We start from the raw sequence: 19939 nt of genomic DNA, 5'->3' as shown, positions 1-19939 counted from the left end.
ATCATCCCCCTGCATCTGCCAGCGGAGGCGGGTCCTATCAACCTCCGTTGATTTCGCTCCTGAACAACACGATCCTTTTTTTAAGTTCCGTAGACGATGGGAGAAAGGGGGTTGTGAGGATACGGAAAATAGGGTCAGTCTGGATATTTTGGATGTCCATGGGACATTAAGAGAATCGAAATAAGAAGCGAAGGGGTACATAGTAACCGCTTCCTGGTGTTTAAATGCGGGTAGGCAATAGTTAGCGTCCTCAGGCTAACAGTGTTAGCAGCTAGCGATCAACCAAACGACAAAGGAAATATAGCCAGTAAATACACATTCCCATAACATATCTTTTATACGCTTTGCTTGTTCAGACTGAGGCCTTATTTTTTGACGAATCACCAAGACAACAGTAAACGGCGGACTCGACCTGTTTGAATAAACCCGACAAAATCCACTAAAATGGCGGAGCCGGACAAATTAAACATCGACTCCATAATACAGCGTCTCCTGGAAGGTGAGAACTTCTCTGCACATCTTTTAATTATTGACTGTTGTTCTCAAATGAAACTTGCGAAATCAGTAAATACATTTATTTATGTGTTTGTATTGAATTTGTGTCGTGTTACAGAAAAATTGGAAGCATATTTTCTGTCCCGAAAAGAGCCGGGGAAGTGGAGCGAATTAGCAGTTGCTAGCCAACCAGTCTACACCAATTTACTAAAACTCTTTTCGAGAGTTTTATAGCTATCACAACACAAGCAGTTATAGTTGAAAATTACATGCTCTGTTTTTTCATATTCTCATTATTGTGAGGTCATGAGCGGAAATTCGGAGAGTTTTTCATTCAATGGCTACTGGTGTGCTTGAAGTGATTTTCATTTCTGTCTCTGTCCATTTCACAGTTGCTGTTTGTTTACTTTCCACTTTAGCAGGGGAAGTCCTGTGCCTAATTAAAACCGGCAGCAATAGGATTACTCCGCTAATGAGGATGTAGTTAGTGGAAGTGATCTTCACAAGAGAGGCCCTCGCAACATGGAATAAACCCTGATTTGTTTCAAAGCTGCTGAGGAGAGTCTGAATTTAAACACTTCTTCTATATGAAAACGAACATTTAGCGATTTACAGTTGCACTGATTGTAAATGCTTTAGTCCTTAGGATTTCCTGAGAGTGCTATTTGTTGTATGTTAGATGATGATGATAATTACTGGTTTGGTTTTATTACCTGTTCAGGGACTTTACTGAAAAGATTTAATTGCATAGTCCTGCAGACAGCGTAGATCCAGGCTAATTTACAGCATAATGTCATATTAGATGGTGCCACTGTTTCATAGTTTTGGAAGCCCTTTCATCACTCTAATGTCCTTCAAGAAGAGTCATTTTTCTGTAATATGATTTGCAATTTGAAGTCTACTAAGTGGAAATATACTATTTACAGAAACGAAATATACAGCATAGTTGTGTTAATAAATGCTTAAAGTTTGGATTAAGGATATAGCCTTACAGAAAGACACTGAAAACGTGTTTTTGCTTATTTTCCCTGTAGCTGCAGTGGATCTGTCTTTTGTACTTAATGCTTACTAGTGTCTACTGAGGGTAAACATTGAGAAGCATAGCACAGATGGGCTCAATAAAACTAAGCTAGCAGTTTATCAAATATCTGAATCACATCAAGCATGCGTGTTGCATAACAGGAATGCTTTAGGCCTACTAAACTATGTACCATCTTTCCAGCTGTTTCTGTTGCAAAGGAAGTTGTGCCCACAGCCCGACACGGCATCTGAGCCCGTAGAAGCCCTTGTAGTTTCCACATAATTTGTCATTCATAAAATGTACACAAATCTTCACTTCTTGTGTATTAGTTTAGTGAATATTTATGGCTTTATAATGCTTTAATCTATTTTACAAAATTATATGCATTTACAAATGTTGTGTGGGCCTTTGTTGAGTAGATGTGAGGTTCAGACATGGTAATCACTGATGCTGGTGCATGGGTCAGTTTTTTGAGCTGCTGAACAGAAAATAAACTTTATTAACTTGGCAAGAAATTTAATGTATTTTTTTCCAGAATTTTTCATATGTAAGAAGGGAGAGAGAACCACACAAACACACACAAACTTTCTAAATATTGTCACACCAAGGACCTACAAAATAAAGGGATTTCCACATACACTGGACCTTTTACCTTTTGACTTTGGTACCTGTTGGCTACTTAGCTGTGTAAACCTTTTTTTTTCTTCTGCAAATCTCAGTAAAAAAATAAAATAAACAAGCAATCCTGATAATAGTTGTATTTATATCTCCTCATGTGATCCTGCTGTCCTTTTCTCCCTCAGTGCTTGATGCCTCAGTCCAAAGTCCTGATTCTCGTAAGGGGCTTATTTATTAGATGCTGCTCTTCAAATTACACAGATATAGATTACATGTAGATATCAGGGATGTCAATGAATTATCGATGATCGATTAATTGTCGATAAGAGATTCAATTGATTAAAGCTATCGATATGCGCAAAACTCGTGCGAACGACTGTAAGTGGTGGTGACGGCATATAAACGCATCATCACGCATTCCCAATGTACAAATTAAGCTTTTTTTAAAAATGTGATTTAAACTTTTAAATGTGCATTAAGATAGAAACAACACAAATTTCCTCCACATGGAAAGCAATAGAAATGTAGTAACTAAGTCATTACATCAGATAATTGTTTCATATCGTGTGCCTTGCAGGGCTGCAGGACCCAGGACAACTTGTTAATTCATTCATACAACTTATTAATTTGTGGCAACTGTACATGTTTATTTAATTTTGTTCCTTAACCCATGATTTAACTGAAATAAGTGAACAAATTAATAAACGAGAGAATTCTTGATCATTAAATTTAATTTCCCTTCCTGCATGTTTACCACAGTAAGAGATGCGAAAACAGTCATTAAGTGAAAGACAATCAAATAAACCTGTGAAATTAGAGGGTTAGATAGTGAGGATTTAGTTAAAGACAAAGTGACTAAATATTGTTGAATTTGTGGAAATTTGTGACCGACCGGCAAACCAGAACAAGGCCGCATAAATGTAGGCTATATGGACTCGAACAGCATCCAAAAGCATGGTCATCATGTAACATATTCCAGCTAACATATTATTTCTCTAATAAAAAAAGGCTTTTATACTATGCTTTTCATAATTGTAGCTTACAATTATTAAATAAATAATCGCTGGATTCAAAACAACAATTAAAAGTTGCTGAAACCGCCGCTGATGTTTTCCCGAGCATTCAATGATGTCACTAAATGGTGATGCCACAACAAGAATAATTCACAAGTTTCTGCATGGAACTAACCATTTTATAGTCCTACTACTAGCATTTTATTCAGGCTAAAAACCCTTTGAAGTGAGAAAAAGCGTTCTCTTTTTATTTTTTTTATTTAAAAAAAAAAAAATTGAGGGGCTTTTGAACATCTTGCCATTACAGATAGCCATTTCTCAACATGCATTATTTTGTCTGTAATTGTGGACTTGTGAAACGTTATTGCCCAAAAACCCGCCTAATTTTCTAAATATTACTGTTAATGTGTCATGAAATGTAATTTTAAGAGGTTTTCAGGCAAGAATGTAATTGTTTTAAACACAAATCTGCAATTTATTTGTAAAGATATTTGAAAATTTACTATGCCAATTTCAGAGCTCCAGGCGATCACCAGGCGCTCAGTGCTAATGGATCCACCGAGAGCAGCATTAGCTTGGCTAGTCCTTCAGACATGTTCTGTTGCCTCTGATGTCTCTGTAGTGATTGATGCAATTAGTTTTGGGTTGACTATATTTGACAGGCATTCATTGTTTGTCTCATGTCTCCGTTTCTGATCATATTGTTTAGGCTGAGCACAACGTTATGTTAAACTTTATATATTTAACTTAATTTTAGAATGGCTATTATTGTTAATTAAAACTAACATTTAACAAAAAGAGGCAGAGTTGTGCTTATTGTTGCTGTTCTTCGGTGATCGCTACTTTCCGGCATACACCACACCAACCAAGTAAGGGTACTATTGGCAGTGGAAACGCAAGCCTGATCAGGGTTACCCGTACCGAATCATACTGTACTGAACTGTACTGTACCGTAACGCTCAGTGGAAATGAGCCATTAGTTCACTTATGCTTTGGGCCGGCTCTGCAAGTGCAGTACGGTGAACGAATTACAATTGGAGTGTCCTGTTTACCAAAATGTTCTAGTGTACTTGGGTTACGCCATGCCTGTAGGTTAGTAATAATTACATGAAGTTACATTTAATCCTTTCTTTCAATTAACACAGCAGTGCATATTCTCACAGGTAGTAACCTTTTGTTATCCGGATCGCAATGCTTGTTCTGTGGAATGTTTCGAGATTCCAGCTTTTAAGTCTAGATCCTTTCGGTTCATTCTGTTCTGTATTGCAGCACTTGTTGTGCCTGAAGCTTTAGTGGCCAACCAGTGGAAAATCAATTGTACTGATTGCAGGTGACATAAAGGAAGCTTTTGCACACAGATTGTTTCCTTTATTGTTTTGCTGTGTACTGTTTACCCAGCATCTGCTAACATTTGTCTTTCTGTTGTGGTGTCACGTAAATGTTGTTTTCTTCTCAGATTGTCCCTCTATCTCATTGCCTTTATTGGATTTAAATCACCTCTGAGAACCTGAAGCATTTGAAGGAAAACACATTGATGTCCATGTGATGAGCACGTGCATTTCATGTATTTCACATTAGCGTGACACAGCTAGATATACACTTGTAGATAAATTTGATTAATTGCCTTTGTTGTTCTCTGCACTGTGTTCTCTTTTGATGTTTGAGAAGTGTAACACACCTACTAGCTACTGTTCAAGTGGTTTATTTGATTGTTTATCAACCAAGTACACCCCCATTTTTGTGGGAGGTTGAACTGTTCCCTGCACTACCTTTTATACTTATTTATGGAATTTAGCACACCTAACCTTGCACACCTACTGGTTATCGTTTGAGTAGTTTATTTGCTTGTTTGTCATAGGTCCAGCCTCACCCTTGTGTTGGGTCTAATCTCTGTGATGCTTATTGGCCCCATGACTAACTTTAGAGCAAGTGCTGTTAGGGCATTAGCCGGCCTTAATCTGGGTTTAAAGGGACAAGCGGCAGGATCCTATTTATACCCACTTTTCACTGGCTGAGCCGAAGGACTTCAAGTCACTGTCCAGACCCTCAGGTCACTTGTCTGCTGCCTGTGACCTTAACGGTCTTCTTTTATGTGACCCCACCTAACTGGTAGACTATACCTTTGGTGTGCGTCATCTGATTTGTTTTTTAAAAGTTCTCTATTAAAACGAAGCTGTGGTATTTCACATCAGTTATTGGTTACCAAAAGGCGAAGTGGTTGGTCCACGATATGGAAGTCAAATTCGGTTTATTGTCTTTCCTTTATAGGACAAGACAGAACGTGAAAGCTTCCCAGGTGACTTGGATGCAAAACATAAGCCCCTTTCACACCCTTTCAATTGCCATAGAATTACGAGAACAACTTTACTGGTAAATTCAAAAATGCGCTGTTCACGGTCAACGACATTCCATCTTTTTCCCGGAAAAGCACCATTCACACATACATTCCAAAATACCAGTAAATTCTGTGACGTCATTAGCCTCTAAACAGCTGCGCTTGTATTTGTAAACATGGAGGTGGTATATGCGGTAAGTATTTTTGTTGATGTTTTCAAACTTTAGCATTTATGCAACTGCTTTTTTTACAGATTACACACCAAAATCATGAACTATAGGAGATAAAATGTTGCTTGTTGTCGCATCTGTAGGCAGCTACCTGCAGCTAAAAAACGTTGATTCCTCAGTCAATGTTGGCAGACTGACTCAACGTGCTTAATCGCACGCGTCCTCTGAGACGCTAGTTTGGGGTTCCTCTGAATTCAAGCCACTGTTTAGAGCAGTGGTTCTCAACCTTTTTTTTCACCGGGCCGCAATATGGTCCAAGTGCAAGACTCACGAGCTGCACGCATATCATTTCATATTATGTCACAGATACAAATCCAACCAGCTTTATAATAAACTATTATAGCCTAAATATTATGATATCTAATTTATTACATTCATTGAGAAAAAAAAAAAAAAAAAAAAAAAAATATATATATATATATATATATATATATATATATATATATATATATATATATATACTATACTATACTGTCAGGAGCTGACCAATTTAGTGAAATTCGGCTTGAAAGGATTAGTAGCACAATGAAGTTGTGATTGTAAATCACAGCCTGTAAGACGTGCAACATTGCAGAAAATGCATTCACAAATGTTGCCTATGCTGATCCAAATTCATATCAAAAAGTCTATATGCCGTCAGCACAGCTGAACAGTTCTGCGATCAAATGCGTTCAAAATGAGTTCAAAAGATGGCGCAAAGCACCGGCAAAAGTAATTACCGTGAATGTGACGGGGAAATAGTAAAAAACCACCAAGCTGGCCGAATGGTGGTTTACTTCAAAAACAATTTTTGTGATGGTCGTTTATTTTTTAGATATTTAAGACGCAATGTTTTCAGTTTATTGATGATCTGACTCTCGGAGATGGTTAACAGTTTGTTATTTTATCATACGTTACTGCATCACTAACAGTTCCTCTCAGATGATGACAAATTTCTTCATCCGCCCGGATAAGGATAAACGCTTTAATTTCACTGTCGCTCCAGTTGGATGACTTTTATTTTCTTAAACAGTGCGTGTTTACACACATAATTCACATATAATTTTGTATGTGACGAATGAATGCGTCACATTGTTATGATTGGCCTAGAGTAGGCATCTTACGTCACAGTGTTCTGAACTCGTACGTGCTCATACCAGTAATTTTCCTTCTGCGTTCACACACAGCCGAATTCCGGCAATTTACTGGTAATGTTACAACAACTCATACCGGTAAATTGTCGGAATGAATTTACCGGTGTTTTTTTTAAAAGATCCTGTTCACACATGATCTCTTTATGGCAATTTGCTGGTAATTTTCCGTAAAAGTCTGTATGTGTAAAAGAGCTTATAGACTGTCCGTGACAGTGCGGTAGTAACCAAACAACTATCCATTATCATCAGTGTGGACAAATAATAAACCTGAGACAATATAAATATACAGCTTATCTACAAATCAATAGCATAGTATGGATGTCAAACACACTAGTAATCCAGCACGAAGTCTACATTGAAATAAAGGCAAAGTAACAATACTTTCCAGCACCATGTACATTACAATATACACTGAAAAAAATGTGGAGTAGAATTTACATAAAAAAATAAAAAGCTTGTAAACAATTCTCACTCAGAAAAGGCTAGTTAAGTTGCAGAAATTTGACAAGTAAAAGCCTAAACATTATTATCAGTAGCTTTATATATATTTTTTAAAGTTATATTTACTTGTGAACTTTGGCTCTGTTTTTACATTTTACGTAAGTAATGTTAATTCCCTTTAAAAAAATAACTATTAAATAACAGTAATTTACGGCAGTGCACGGAATAAAACAATAAATAAGATTTACTTAATTTTTCTTTTTTTTTTTTTTTTTTGCAAGTTTTCACACACACATTTGAAGTAAAACTTGATTATTGAATTAAATAATCTGGAAGTAAGCAATTAGACAGATCGTTCTTCTTTCAAGATAATATGCCCACTCAATATATTTATTTCCCAAATGAACACGGGCACATCAATAATTGGTACACCATACGAATGGTGTTTGAGTATGAGTTTTTGAGTCTAGATGTCACAAGATGGTAAGTTACTATAAAAGTGTAAATATAACTTGAAAACAGTGAAAAATGTAACCGTTTTATTTATTCATGCCCTAATGCATGATGGCAAATATGGAATCATAACTTTGATACTTAAAGAATCCTTGTACATAACAAACAATTCCAAGTAAAATATATTTGTTTAAACTTTAGTTTCTACCAGCTTAAATTGAGTACTATATATATATATATATTTATATATATATATATATAATATATATATATATATATATATATATATATATATATATATATATATATATATATATATATATATAATTTTATTCTTGCCTTAACTAAATTATTTAATGTAGAATTACATTTGTTTTTATGTAGTATTTACTTATAAAAACTACAAGTAAAGTAAAATAATTTTAATCCGTGTACACTGATAAAAATGATTTTATGGTGAAGTATATACTACATAAAATGTACTATTTTGTAACGTGGAGTTCATTTTCTACTCGAAATGATCCATTTATACTCCCGACACTATTCACTGATTGTTATCATCATTGTGTATGGTCTACCATGTATCGAGCTCTCTGTGTTCATTCAGGAAATAATTATATTGAGTGGACATATTAACATTGAAGGATAACAAGCTGTCTATTTGTTTGCTTGCATGTTTGCAAGTGAAACACATGCTTTAATAGCATGGTTGTTTTTGAGTGTCACCTTGTTAAAGTAAATTTAATAAGCCGTAACTGAGGGAAATGTACTGGATTTAACTAAATAAATAAATAGATATTACTCCTCAAACTCTTAATTGGCCATGTTCGATTTATTTAATTCCTTTGCTAACATAGTTAAGTAGATTTTACTTGGTTAAATACTTAAAATGTATTTAAAATTGTTAGTGCAAATTGTTACAAAGATTAAGTAAATCCTACGAGTTATTTTTTTCAGTGTACCCCTTTCTGCAGGATCATAAGTGTAGATTAAGAGTGACATCACATGCTTATTTGCTTAAATGCTGCATTTGATTTAATTGATAAGTTCAAAAGAACAGCATTTATTGGAATTGGAGGTCGTTTGTAACATTATAAATGTCTTTTTATGATTGCTTTTGACCAATTTAATGCATCCTTGATGAATAAAACTGAATTTCTTAATCTGATGGACCCTGAACTTTTGAATGGTAATGTACATGTATGAATGGGCAAATGCACAACTTGACCGTTTCCTGCCTTGATGAATGGCGATTGCTGTAATTTAAGTTCTCAGTATATATCAATATTTCACATTTTAATTGAATGAGTGTTCACTACTATATTAGTAAAAATAAACCAGTTGTTGCTTGCGTATGAAAATTGATATTAAAAATTATGAAGTTTGAGCATTATCAGGTTTGTACATTTTGCTAACACGACAAACTGCATCCATATATTTAGTATTTTGCACTCTGAAGGACTGTGATGTAAATGTGTACTCAGGTGGTTGAACATCAGGCAGCCAGCTGTTTCTCTCTGTGGACCTTCATGTTAAATGAGACCTCTTCTGTGGTGCTGATTTAAATTGGTAGAGATGCATGCTCTCTTTTCCAGCCTTTTTTCTCTGTGCGGTGAAATTGTTTTGGCAGAAGCATTATTCGGTTTGTTTGAAGTGGGCATTGTGATGTCATAACTATTTTTTTTTTTCTCTCTCTTTGCTGACTGTTTATGTGTCCTTGGTTAGTCTGTGTGAAACCTCATGCTTTAAACATTTATTTAGATGTGTAGGGTGGATGGTTCGATTTTGTGAATTTGCACAAATAAGCTATCTCTCAAATAATCCTTGCATAACTGCCCGATTATGTGAGTCACCAGGATACGCTCAGTACTATAATTCTTGCCTGAAGCCAGCCATGTGAAATGTATATTTAAAAACCCAGCAACCGTGGGGCTGCCTCTGGGTCTTTTATCTTTCCTTTCTGAACATCCCATACACGGATGTGTCACTTCTGTTGTATGGCCAGTGTGACCTCGGATACGTCATTTACAGCCCTGTGCAAAGAGACTGCAATATTTCTCCTCTCCAGATACATCCTGTGCTCTTTCTTTCATCTGCTGCTGCCAGCTAAACCCCAGAACAGCATGTCATGCACCCAGTCTAAAAGGGCATGTTTGAGGTCTGCGTTGTGTGCGATGACAGTCTGTTTGGACCCTGCAAGCCTCCTATTACAGTGCTGCAGCAAATCTCTTTGGAGCTCAACTTATGTGGTGGTGTTTTTTTTATGAGACTGCAATGAGGAGGACAGAATCTGTTGACCTATGTTTTGCTTTTTTTTCCAAGAATATTTGATTCTGTCTGAAGTTCAGTTGCACATAATCTTCCAAACTGGCCAGGAGAGCTCTTTACACTGTATTGTGATTGTGCTTGTGTGCATTTGTCAAATGCCAAGAAATGCTTAAACCTGCTAAATTCTGTAAATGCCTTTGGCGAGTCAAACGCAGTTGGCGTGCAAGCTTGAGTAGAGACACATGATATGGTGTTTAAGTGCACTGACGTCTGTGTGTCACTAGTCTGTACTTCCCATCTTTTCAGAGAGCCTCTTGAGTGGTTTATCATCTTCTAGATCTTCCTCCTAGTTTTCTTAAGCACTTATCTTCTGAGAGCCGGTTCTAATCTGGCACATTTGCTTTTTTGCTTGGCTTATTTGCTGCTATTCTCAGTTTGTCCCTTCTGTTTGTTTGTGTTTTCTCAGTTAAAGGATCCAGGCCAGGCAAGAACGTACAGCTGACAGAGAGTGAAATCCGTGGCCTCTGTCTCAAATCTCGGGAAATTTTCCTCAGCCAGCCAATTCTACTGGAGCTGGAAGCACCACTTAAGATCTGCGGTATGTATGTTTATTAGGTTCCCACCTTCGTAGAAACCTGGAAGATAAAAATAATTTGTGTCCTAATTTGTGGAACGTTTTAGATTAAACTTTTTTTTTTTTTTCTGTGCAGGTGATGTTCATGGTCAGTATTATGACCTCCTTCGTCTCTTTGAGTATGGCGGCTTTCCTCCTGAGAGTAACTACTTGTTCCTGGGAGACTATGTGGACAGAGGGAAACAGTCTCTAGAGACCATCTGCCTCCTGTTGGCCTACAAAGTCAAATATCCTGAAAACTTCTTCCTGCTGCGTGGCAACCATGAATGCGCCTCTATTAACCGTATATATGGCTTCTATGATGAGTGTTAGTATTAGTATAAAAACTGAATTTGATCTCTAACAACTACATTACCACTTATGACACCTTTCCATATACCCATTTCAGTTTTGAATGGTAATAAGGATTTTTTCCCCCAATCTCTTCAGGTAAGCGACGGTATAACATTAAGCTGTGGAAGACTTTCACAGACTGTTTCAACTGTTTACCTGTGGCTGCCATTGTAGACGAGAAGATCTTCTGTTGCCATGGAGGTAAGAGTGCAGGCAGAGGTCTTCTGTCCCCATGGCAATTTTAATGCTCTGTTACAACCCCTCTATTGACTTTGCAGTTTTCCTGGAGAAGTGAAAATATAGCTGTTCATAGATGTATCACTGGGTGACCATTAAGCTTGGCTCTTTTGATTGGCACAAATTCAGGGACACAACAGGGGACATACTAGAGTCCTGGTAAAAAGACAGGGTTTAGTGTTCACTTCATTTGAACTGTAGTGTGTTTTGCAGAAGACGTGGGAGTAATCTACTCTGGAAATGAACTGTAATTGATTTTTTTTTTCATCATATCCTTAAAATAATTGCTCTGGTTAGTGAATGAAATGCTGTAAATGTGGACGACTGTAAACAAAGGTCCAGAAGGAGTGCTCATTTAAAAATGTTGAGGTTATTTCTATTACTTCAAGCAGCTTAAATGTGTGGTGTTCACTAGGAGAGTAACAATATAAATAATAAAAATAATTCTATCGAAAATATATATCATTAATGTGAAATAAAATTTCTCATAACATGAAATAAGATTTTGGTATAATCGCACACAATGCCTGCAAAACACAGTAACTAAACTCTAAAAATTCACAGCATTTTATTATAATAGTGTTCTCATAATGTTCAGTATATGACAGTTCCATTCATAGTTAATAATATTTCGTTTCTTGCTCTATGGGCTGAAGAGAAAATCACCATAGTAGGGCTACAATTAAGCACTTTACTGCAGCGTAACTCAACCAAATGCATCTTATAGAGACAAATTATATTAGGCCTGGGTATCGAGAGCGATACTTTCTAGGCACCGACGGAATTGCCTCTATACCATTGAGTATCGAAAAAAAACCTCTTGTCTGTTGTTCCGTACCAAACTTCTATACCTAAGGGGTTAATCTCATGTCAGTCAGCCAATAAGCCTGCAGCCCTAGTATGGTGTTATTTTAATGTCAAATGTTGAGAGCCCATTATTGTAGCGCGAAAGCACATTCAAATTTCTCCACTCGCATGCGGATTTCCTGTTTACTGATGTCATAAATGTATATGGGGGAAAGGAGAACGATAACCAGCATTTCCTGCAATACCACAGCCACAGCAGAAGAAATATTTGAGTTTTGAATGTGAAGTCTGAATTGAATTGAGTTGTCTTACTGTCTGCACTCAAAAACAATGCAGGAAATGTAGTGTAGTTTGATTCACCAAAAATTAAGCTATATTCTTTTAAAGAATCTCCTAAATTAACATTTGACATACTAAACCACAAACATTCACGTTCAGACATGTATTGATGCAAGAAATATAACACTTTTCTATTTATTATTTGTGCTTCATTTTTATAATAAACCTTTTCTTCATTATGAAACCTAAAACTTAAAAAATATAATAATTTTTTTGTTTTTTACATTAATGCTGATGAAAGACATCTTGTTAGTATATGATGTTCTATTTTATAGATGTGGTGCCATTTCTTGTGTTGTTTTGCATCTTACAGCATCTGGATGCTGATTGCAAAATAAAAAAAACAATCAAGTTTGTCCCTGGAAGTGCTCTGTGAAACATAACAAATTGTTTTCTGCTCCAGGCCTCTCTCCAGACCTGCAGTCAATGGAGCAGGTGCGGCGTGTCATGCGGCCCACAGATGTACCTGACCAGGGGCTGCTGTGTGACCTGCTGTGGGCCGACCCCGACAAAGACGTGCTGGGTTGGGGAGAGAATGACCGTGGCGTGTCCTTCACCTTTGGTGCTGACGTGGTGGCCAAATTCCTTCACAAACATGACATGGACCTAATATGCAGGGCACATCAGGTTAGTTCATGCTCTGTGGTGGTAGGAATGTCTCCACAAATCATTGCAGCATAAAAGATGTGACATTATCTTGTTCAGGTGGTGGAGGATGGTTATGAGTTTTTCGCAAAGAGACAGTTAGTCACCCTGTTCTCCGCTCCTAACTACTGTGGCGAGTTTGATAACGCCGGGGCCATGATGAGTGTGGATGAGACACTCATGTGTTCCTTCCAGGTAAGAGAAGAGCTGTCATTTTCCTCCCTCTCTTTTACTTTGACCTTTATTACAAGGCTTTTCTGTTTCTCTGCAAATGCATAAAATATACTTGGATGGAATAGGTCTGGCCAACTTCATCTTTAGATTTGCATTAAATAATTTTCTGAAGGTTTGTTCTCTACAGTGACTCTATTGTTCCGTTTCAGAAAGCTACTATGCTGCCTGCAGATGCTTTTAAAAGTCATGGGCTTTCTCTCATTACAGATCCAAAAAAGCTAAGCTCCTTAATCATGCTGCCTTGTAAGATTACTCACTCTAAATGTGCAGTAACATTTCATAGACGCCAAAAATCGCTGTCTAGATTGTAACAAGGTTTTTAAATAATTGCATTTTGTAATTATAGGAAAAGATTTTTTGGAGGAAATAATTTGGGAATTTCCCTTGAAATAATTAGATTTTGCATGTGAAAATTTGCCAAACAATGGTTAAAAAAAAAAAACCTTGCTGTTTAAGAAACTCCCTAATATACTGCAATAGAGCTTATTTGTGGGGGGGGGGGGGGGGGGGGGTCTTTGGACTTTTTTTATTATTATTTTACATTTTAAATTATCCGCTATGAAAAGTGTTTATGAAGAATAAAAAAAAAAAAAAAAAAAAAAATTTTTATTCTTTTTGAATTTGACATTTTCAACAGTTTCACATTAGCATATGTTGTCAGTTGTGAGTGGAGTGCCTCGTGTTAAATTGGTCTGTTAGGCAGCTCGCTAGGTTTTGAAACGGAGCTTCTGCTTTGCTCACTATATGTATTGAAGTGCTCTCTCTCTGTGGGCAGACATGTCTATATTTAGCAGTCTTTTTGCTGTAGTGCGCTGTTGCTTACTCTCGTCCTCTTTCTTTCAGATCCTTAAGCCTGCCGATAAGAAGCTATACTATGGTGGAGGGGGTGGAATGGGCTCAGGACGTCCAGTCACCCCACCGCGAAATTCAGCCAAGGGTGGAAAAGCCAAGAAATAACACCCGCTGGATGAAGATCCTCTCACCCAAAATTCCCTGATCTGACTCCACTCTCTTTCTCTACCTCCCTTCTTTCTTTCCATCTCCAAACGGCTGTAAAGCAAAACAGTACCCAGGGTTGAAGTCCTTTTCTCCTCCTTTTCATTTTTTTTCCCTCATGTAACTTTACAAATATGTGTTTTATATACAAGACTGCGTGTGTGAGTGTCGGTTATGTTTGTTACGCTCTTTGTGTTTGTTTTCCCACCCACCCATCCTTCCCTCCCCCTCCACCGCTCATTGCCCCATCTCTCCACCTGTCTCTTCATCAGGGAGCCTCTGACAAAGCCTCCGTGTAAACGCCCAGCCAGGCTCTAGGGAAGACTGAGACAGACAGAGGGGTCAAAGGGGGTGGGACAAGCCCCATCACTGTTTATGTTCCCTGCATTGTTTAAAACACGGAACTGCATTAGTTAGAGAGCCAGTCTGAGTGAGATGTGATACATGTGTATATACACACACACGCAGGGAGAATGGATGTGCAGAGAAAACATGAGGTAGAGAGAGTTTGTCACAGGTGCATAATTTCCATTTAGAGGTCCAGTGATTTAAAACAAACGATCATGTTGGAACTTTTTACTTTTTTTGTAGATGGATCACAGCTAAAGCTTTGAAATTCTTTGCTTACTATGTGTCTTTTTAGGGTCTTTTTTTGAAAGACAATTATCAATAAAGAGAACTTTATTTAAACATCCTGTACTATCTATCTTACTGTCTCCAGTTCTCCAAAGTTACGACTCTTCCTCAGGTGTTCACTGTTGTCAGTCTGTCCTGTTTTGTTCTCTATTTTGACTGAAGAGGACTGAATGTAGTCTTTCAGGGTTGACCAAAGTTGACATTTGCTGAGAAGGACTGAGATTGTGCACCTAATCATTTTCTATTTGCCTCCAACTTGCTTGCTGCCTCCTTTTCTCTGTGTCCTTCCTCTCAACTCCGTCTCCTCTTTGCCTTCCAATTAGGCTTTTTTTCCATTCACCTTTTAATTACTTTAACATAATAACTCTTATCTGACCTATTGGTCTGTCTGTCCTTCTCCGTTCACCTTTTACTAGTAAACATTATCTGGGTTTTTAGTTCTGGGCGACGCACCCTGCTGTTGGATCTTGATTTGCTCTTGCTGAGTTCAGCTTGTCTCTTTCTTCTAAAGATGTGTTGTCCTTTTCATTCCCCTCCCTCCATTTCAAACTGTGTTTTGAGTTGCCAGGCAGGATTTCAAATTTGATCCATTTAAATCTGAGGAGTTGCTACTGTAAGTGGGATTAAAGAATTCTTCTGCTTGCCACACCAACTTGAATCAATGGTTCCAGCAGACAGTGCATTTCACAAACTTAAAATCACTAGTACTTTAATGTGTTTGTAAGGGATATGAATACTGTAAAGCAATACACTAGTGTCCTCTGCTGGCTCAAAGACACACTGAGTTCCTATAGTGCCCTGCTTTGTGTCCTGAGATGAAATTTTGAGTTTTAAGCAGAATAGTGACATCTAAAATGGTTTAAATCAAGCAGCTCATCCTTTAATTTTGTATCATGTCTTTTAACATTTTTGAAAATTATTACAATATATGTAATATGCTATATGGTGACTAAGTTTTTGAGAAAAAGTTAACTGCTTTATACGCTCAAAGAGACCCCATAATTGAGGTCTTAAGGTCAAGGTGTTTTATTTGTATTTTTTGTTGTAAATTTTTTTTTTTGTCAATATAGGAGCCTAACACTGAAAAACCTGAGTAATATGTGTAATGATTGCACTACTACACACTTAAATTGCATCACAGAACTGTTTGACATACAGAACATAACAGTGGCAGAAAAACATGAGAAATCATTGCTCATCTGGAATCTGTCTAGAGAAAATATCATAAATGCCATCTTATATATCACTCTTCTGATAGATTTTGTATGTTTTTTTTTTTTTTGGGGGGGGGGGGGGGTGGGGGGGTTGGAATTTGAACTGAGTATATGTGCGATTAAAAAAAAAGCAAAAAGTTAATGTTCCTTTGGTTGATGGCCTTTTTATTATCTCTCATCTCCTCAGCAAGGCTTAATTTGTGCATATTATATTTGCTTTACAGCAACACTGAGATTAAGACTATTATTAGTAGAGTTGTTGTTTATTAATATATCATTGTACTTTTATTTATTTTACTGACAAGAAAGCAGGCTATTTAGATGATGTGATTTTCTTCCTCCTTTCTCTTATAAAGCAATCAGGGATGTTTTTCCTTAATGCACTGTTGTACATTATTTCAACTGTACCATAATGAGAAACAAGCCAATTAGAGGTTTTAAAAAAAATTGTTTTAAGTTTTTTTTTCCTCCAGTGCAATTTGATTTCCAATGATAAATCCTGTTTCTCAGCTAACGGAAACAAAAATAAAACGGTGTATTTGTACTGATGGTTTCAAAATTAATTCTGTATTTTTAATATGGTGTATTATGAGATTTTCCAAAATATATTAGACAAGCAACACCTAGCATTAAAATATGACTTCTAGTCTTGGAAACCCCATGGGGAAAGATTTAGAAATTTATTTAATATTTATATTAAGTTTTTTAGTTTATTCATACATTGGCTAAATGAATAGAAATCTTAATTTGGGTATTTACATTTGTATTATTATTTAAAACCAATCCTTACTGCTGTGAAACAATATGCAACACAACAAACAGCACAAAGATATTTAAATATTAAATTTAAATGGTACAAAGACCAAAGTGCAGGACATTGATATTTAAACATATTTTTAGCATAAACTGAAAGCTTTAAAGGGGTAGTTTATCCCAGAATGAAAATTGTCATTAATTACTCACCCTCATGTTGTTCCAAACACAAACTTAGATATTTTTGATGAAATCTAAGAGCTTTCTGACCCAGCGGACAGCAAGGGAGCTACCACTTTCAAGGCCCAGAAACGTAGTCAAGACCAGTGTTGGGTAAGTTACTCAAAAAAAGTAATCCACTACAAATTACTAATTACTGCTCTAAAATTGTAATTTGATTACATTACTGATTACTGCATGTAAAAAGTAATCAGATTACTAATTACTTTACTTTCAAGTTACTTTGAAAAACATATTAAACCTACTAGGAAAAAAACTACAAACAAAGTGAAACTCAGTTCTTTCCGTAATTTAATATTGACTGAAACATATTACAGAAATATGAAAACAGCAACTTGAATTAAAGATTCAATGCATTTCTATAACTTAACATTCTTAACATAAACTTGCCTAACAATGAAAACTGTAGTCTTTTTAAATTTATATACAGTATGTCTTAACTACATATGGGCTGTCATTCCATGGAAGCTTCTATTATTACAAGTCCAGATGTCTGCGGTTGTGGAGACATTTCAAACGCTCGAATGTTTTTTTTTTAAGTTCATACTCCATATCTACATAGGGCTGTCACTTTTCGTTCGAAAATCGAATGCACAATCGATCGGACCAACCAAAAAAAGTTTCAAAAATGAAAATAGGAAATCGATTTTGACCAAACTATTAATTTTAAAATAATTGAACAATTAAAAAAATATAGATGTAAAAAAAAAAACTCGTGTTGGGGCTTAATTTATATCATCTTACGCGGGCTCGGGCTTGCGCTCCGGTTTGTGAGGTAAATGAGCGGACATGTGATGTGTTTCGATTAGCGCGAGAAAGATGTGAAATGGATGCTGATGCTGAGTAGATGCAACGGAGGCTTGCCTCTGGCGAATATACGTATTGGTTGCACCAGCAGCTAAAGCAAAGTTCTGAGGTGTGGAAAAGTTTTGACCGTGTTTATAATGAGAATAATGAGTGAATTATCACCATCAGTGAGCGCAGGAACACACTGAAGACATCTACAGTGGATTCAATCATTTTCCTCCACAAAAACATGTAGACCTAGCCTAATCTCTGTGAGTAAAGGTTTTTCAAATGATAACTACATCCATTAAGGCTAAAATGCATAATGTGGATTGAGTATTTACGCTAATGTTGGCATTATTCTTTTATTAAATATCAGCTGATATGCGGAGAAGCAAATCCGGCGGAGCTTTTATCTTAATTTCGTTATTGGCAAATATTAATTTAAAATTTATCTTAATTGAATCTGTTAAAAAAGACTTGTTTATTTATAGGCTAAATGAGTCTATGTCTATTTAGAGTGTTAGTTATGAATAAATTATGTTAAAACATGTATAAATGACTCATTGTTGACAAAAGGCAAAAGAGCTGTGTGTATGCGCACATCTGAATGTCGGGCTGCGCTGCACACGGGTTCGGGCTTTTAAAAAGCTGTCAATCAAAATGTATACTTGTCGGGCTCGGGCCGAAACCTGTCGAGCTCGGGTCCTGTCGGGCCTAACTTTTAAGGCCCGATTACAGCTCTAATGCCAATAAATAAGAAATATTGCTGACTTGTGCGTTTCCAAGCGCTCTCGTTCGTCCGATATGTGGCGTTGAAAAAGGAAACGTCCTTTTTTTAAACATGGAACATCGATTTTACAATCGATTCAATGAACACTTATGTCTTAAAAATCGAAAATGCTTTTTACACAAAAGTGACAGCCCTCTATCCGCATAGCATTTATCTAGATACCTTGCAAATGTCTTTCGGTCCTGCAAGGGTACAGAGCTGTCCGTCACTATCATCGTAAGCAAGTCTCTAAATGACTGCGATTCATTCCACAGTCGACAAGGGTAGCATTTCCTCCACCACACACGCTGCTACAGCTCTTCACCTGTCCAGAAGTTACCTTCCCTTCCAATCTTGAACAAAAATCTCCGTCCATTTTAACAGCACGAGTTCTCCAGTAATTCATTAAAGCGCATGCTCAATAACTGACGCAGCCGCCCCAAAACGTGATTAGAAATGCATTTTAATTTATTTAGCCTACTTTAATATTTTTTCTTACCAATACATTTGTAACGCAAGTAACTTAATTTTATTGACATCAGTAACTGTAATCAAATTACATTTATTTTAAATGTAATGAGTTACATTACTGCGTTATCACGAAAAGTAATTAGAATACAGTAACGCGTTACTTTGTAACGCGTTATACCCAACTCTGGTCAAGACAACTTTAAAATAGTCCATGTGACATCAGTGGTTCAACAGTAATGTTACGAAGCTACTAAAATAATTTTTGTGTGCAAAGAAAACAGAAATAATGACTTCAAAAATGTATTCTCTTCAGCACCACATTGGAACACTGACACAGAAGAGAAGATATTGAATAAAATCATTATTTTGCGCATAAAAGTATTCTCGTCGCTTTATAAAACTATGGTTGAACCACTGATGTAACCTTGGTACGTTTCTGGGTCTTGAACATGGCAGTTCCCTTGCTGTCAAGCTCTGGTTTCATCAAAAATATCTTCATTTGTGTTCAGAAGATGAACGAAGGTCTTACGGATTTAGAACGACATGAGGGTGAGTAATTAATATCAACTATCCCTTTAATCCAATTAAACGTGCATTTTGCCCAATTAACAGCCTACTATCATATTGCATAACTCCATGAGGTCAACAGGACACCGTTAAAGAGATGAGGCGGGGAATGGGCTTCTTTCTCTTTCACTGATTAGCAGAAGCGCGTGGTATTTTCTACCTCTGCACTCCCATAGGCCAATCGGAACGCCGTGTAACTTGGCCAGCCAATAAGATGAGAGGAATAACGCCGAGATCCCGGCCACTCATCACACTAACCAATAGGAGT

The 19939-nt window shown here is 36.7% G+C and overlaps 1 protein-coding gene across 1 annotated transcript; it reads left to right on the top strand.

Moving 5' to 3' along the window:
- The first annotated feature begins 9 nt into the window (after positions 1-9).
- LOC127949238 (serine/threonine-protein phosphatase alpha-2 isoform) lies at positions 10-14922 on the top strand. Its single transcript, XM_052546281.1, has 7 exons — positions 10-499; positions 10474-10605; positions 10718-10948; positions 11071-11175; positions 12761-12984; positions 13063-13197; positions 14080-14922. Exons 1-7 carry the CDS (start codon positions 445-447, stop codon positions 14191-14193), a joined length of 996 nt encoding a protein of 331 aa, XP_052402241.1. The 5' UTR covers positions 10-444; the 3' UTR covers positions 14194-14922.
- The last annotated feature ends 5017 nt before the right edge of the window (positions 14923-19939 follow it).

The sequence above is a fragment of the Carassius gibelio genome, chromosome A3 (assembly GCF_023724105.1).
Source record: "Carassius gibelio isolate Cgi1373 ecotype wild population from Czech Republic chromosome A3, carGib1.2-hapl.c, whole genome shotgun sequence".
In the NCBI taxonomy this organism is placed as follows: domain Eukaryota; kingdom Metazoa; phylum Chordata; class Actinopteri; order Cypriniformes; family Cyprinidae; genus Carassius; species Carassius gibelio.
This window is presented reverse-complemented; position numbering and strand designations above follow the sequence as displayed.

Bases quoted from the DNA above. Each gene is read 5' to 3' on its own strand.
- LOC127949238 (XM_052546281.1), top strand. From the start codon at position 445: ATGGCGGAGCCGGACAAATTAAACATCGACTCCATAATACAGCGTCTC. The intron at 10,606-10,717 runs GTATGTATGTTT...TTTTCTGTGCAG, and splicing joins AGCACCACTTAAGATCTGCG to GTGATGTTCATGGTCAGTAT. The intron at 11,176-12,760 runs GTAAGAGTGCAG...TTTCTGCTCCAG, and splicing joins GATCTTCTGTTGCCATGGAG to GCCTCTCTCCAGACCTGCAG.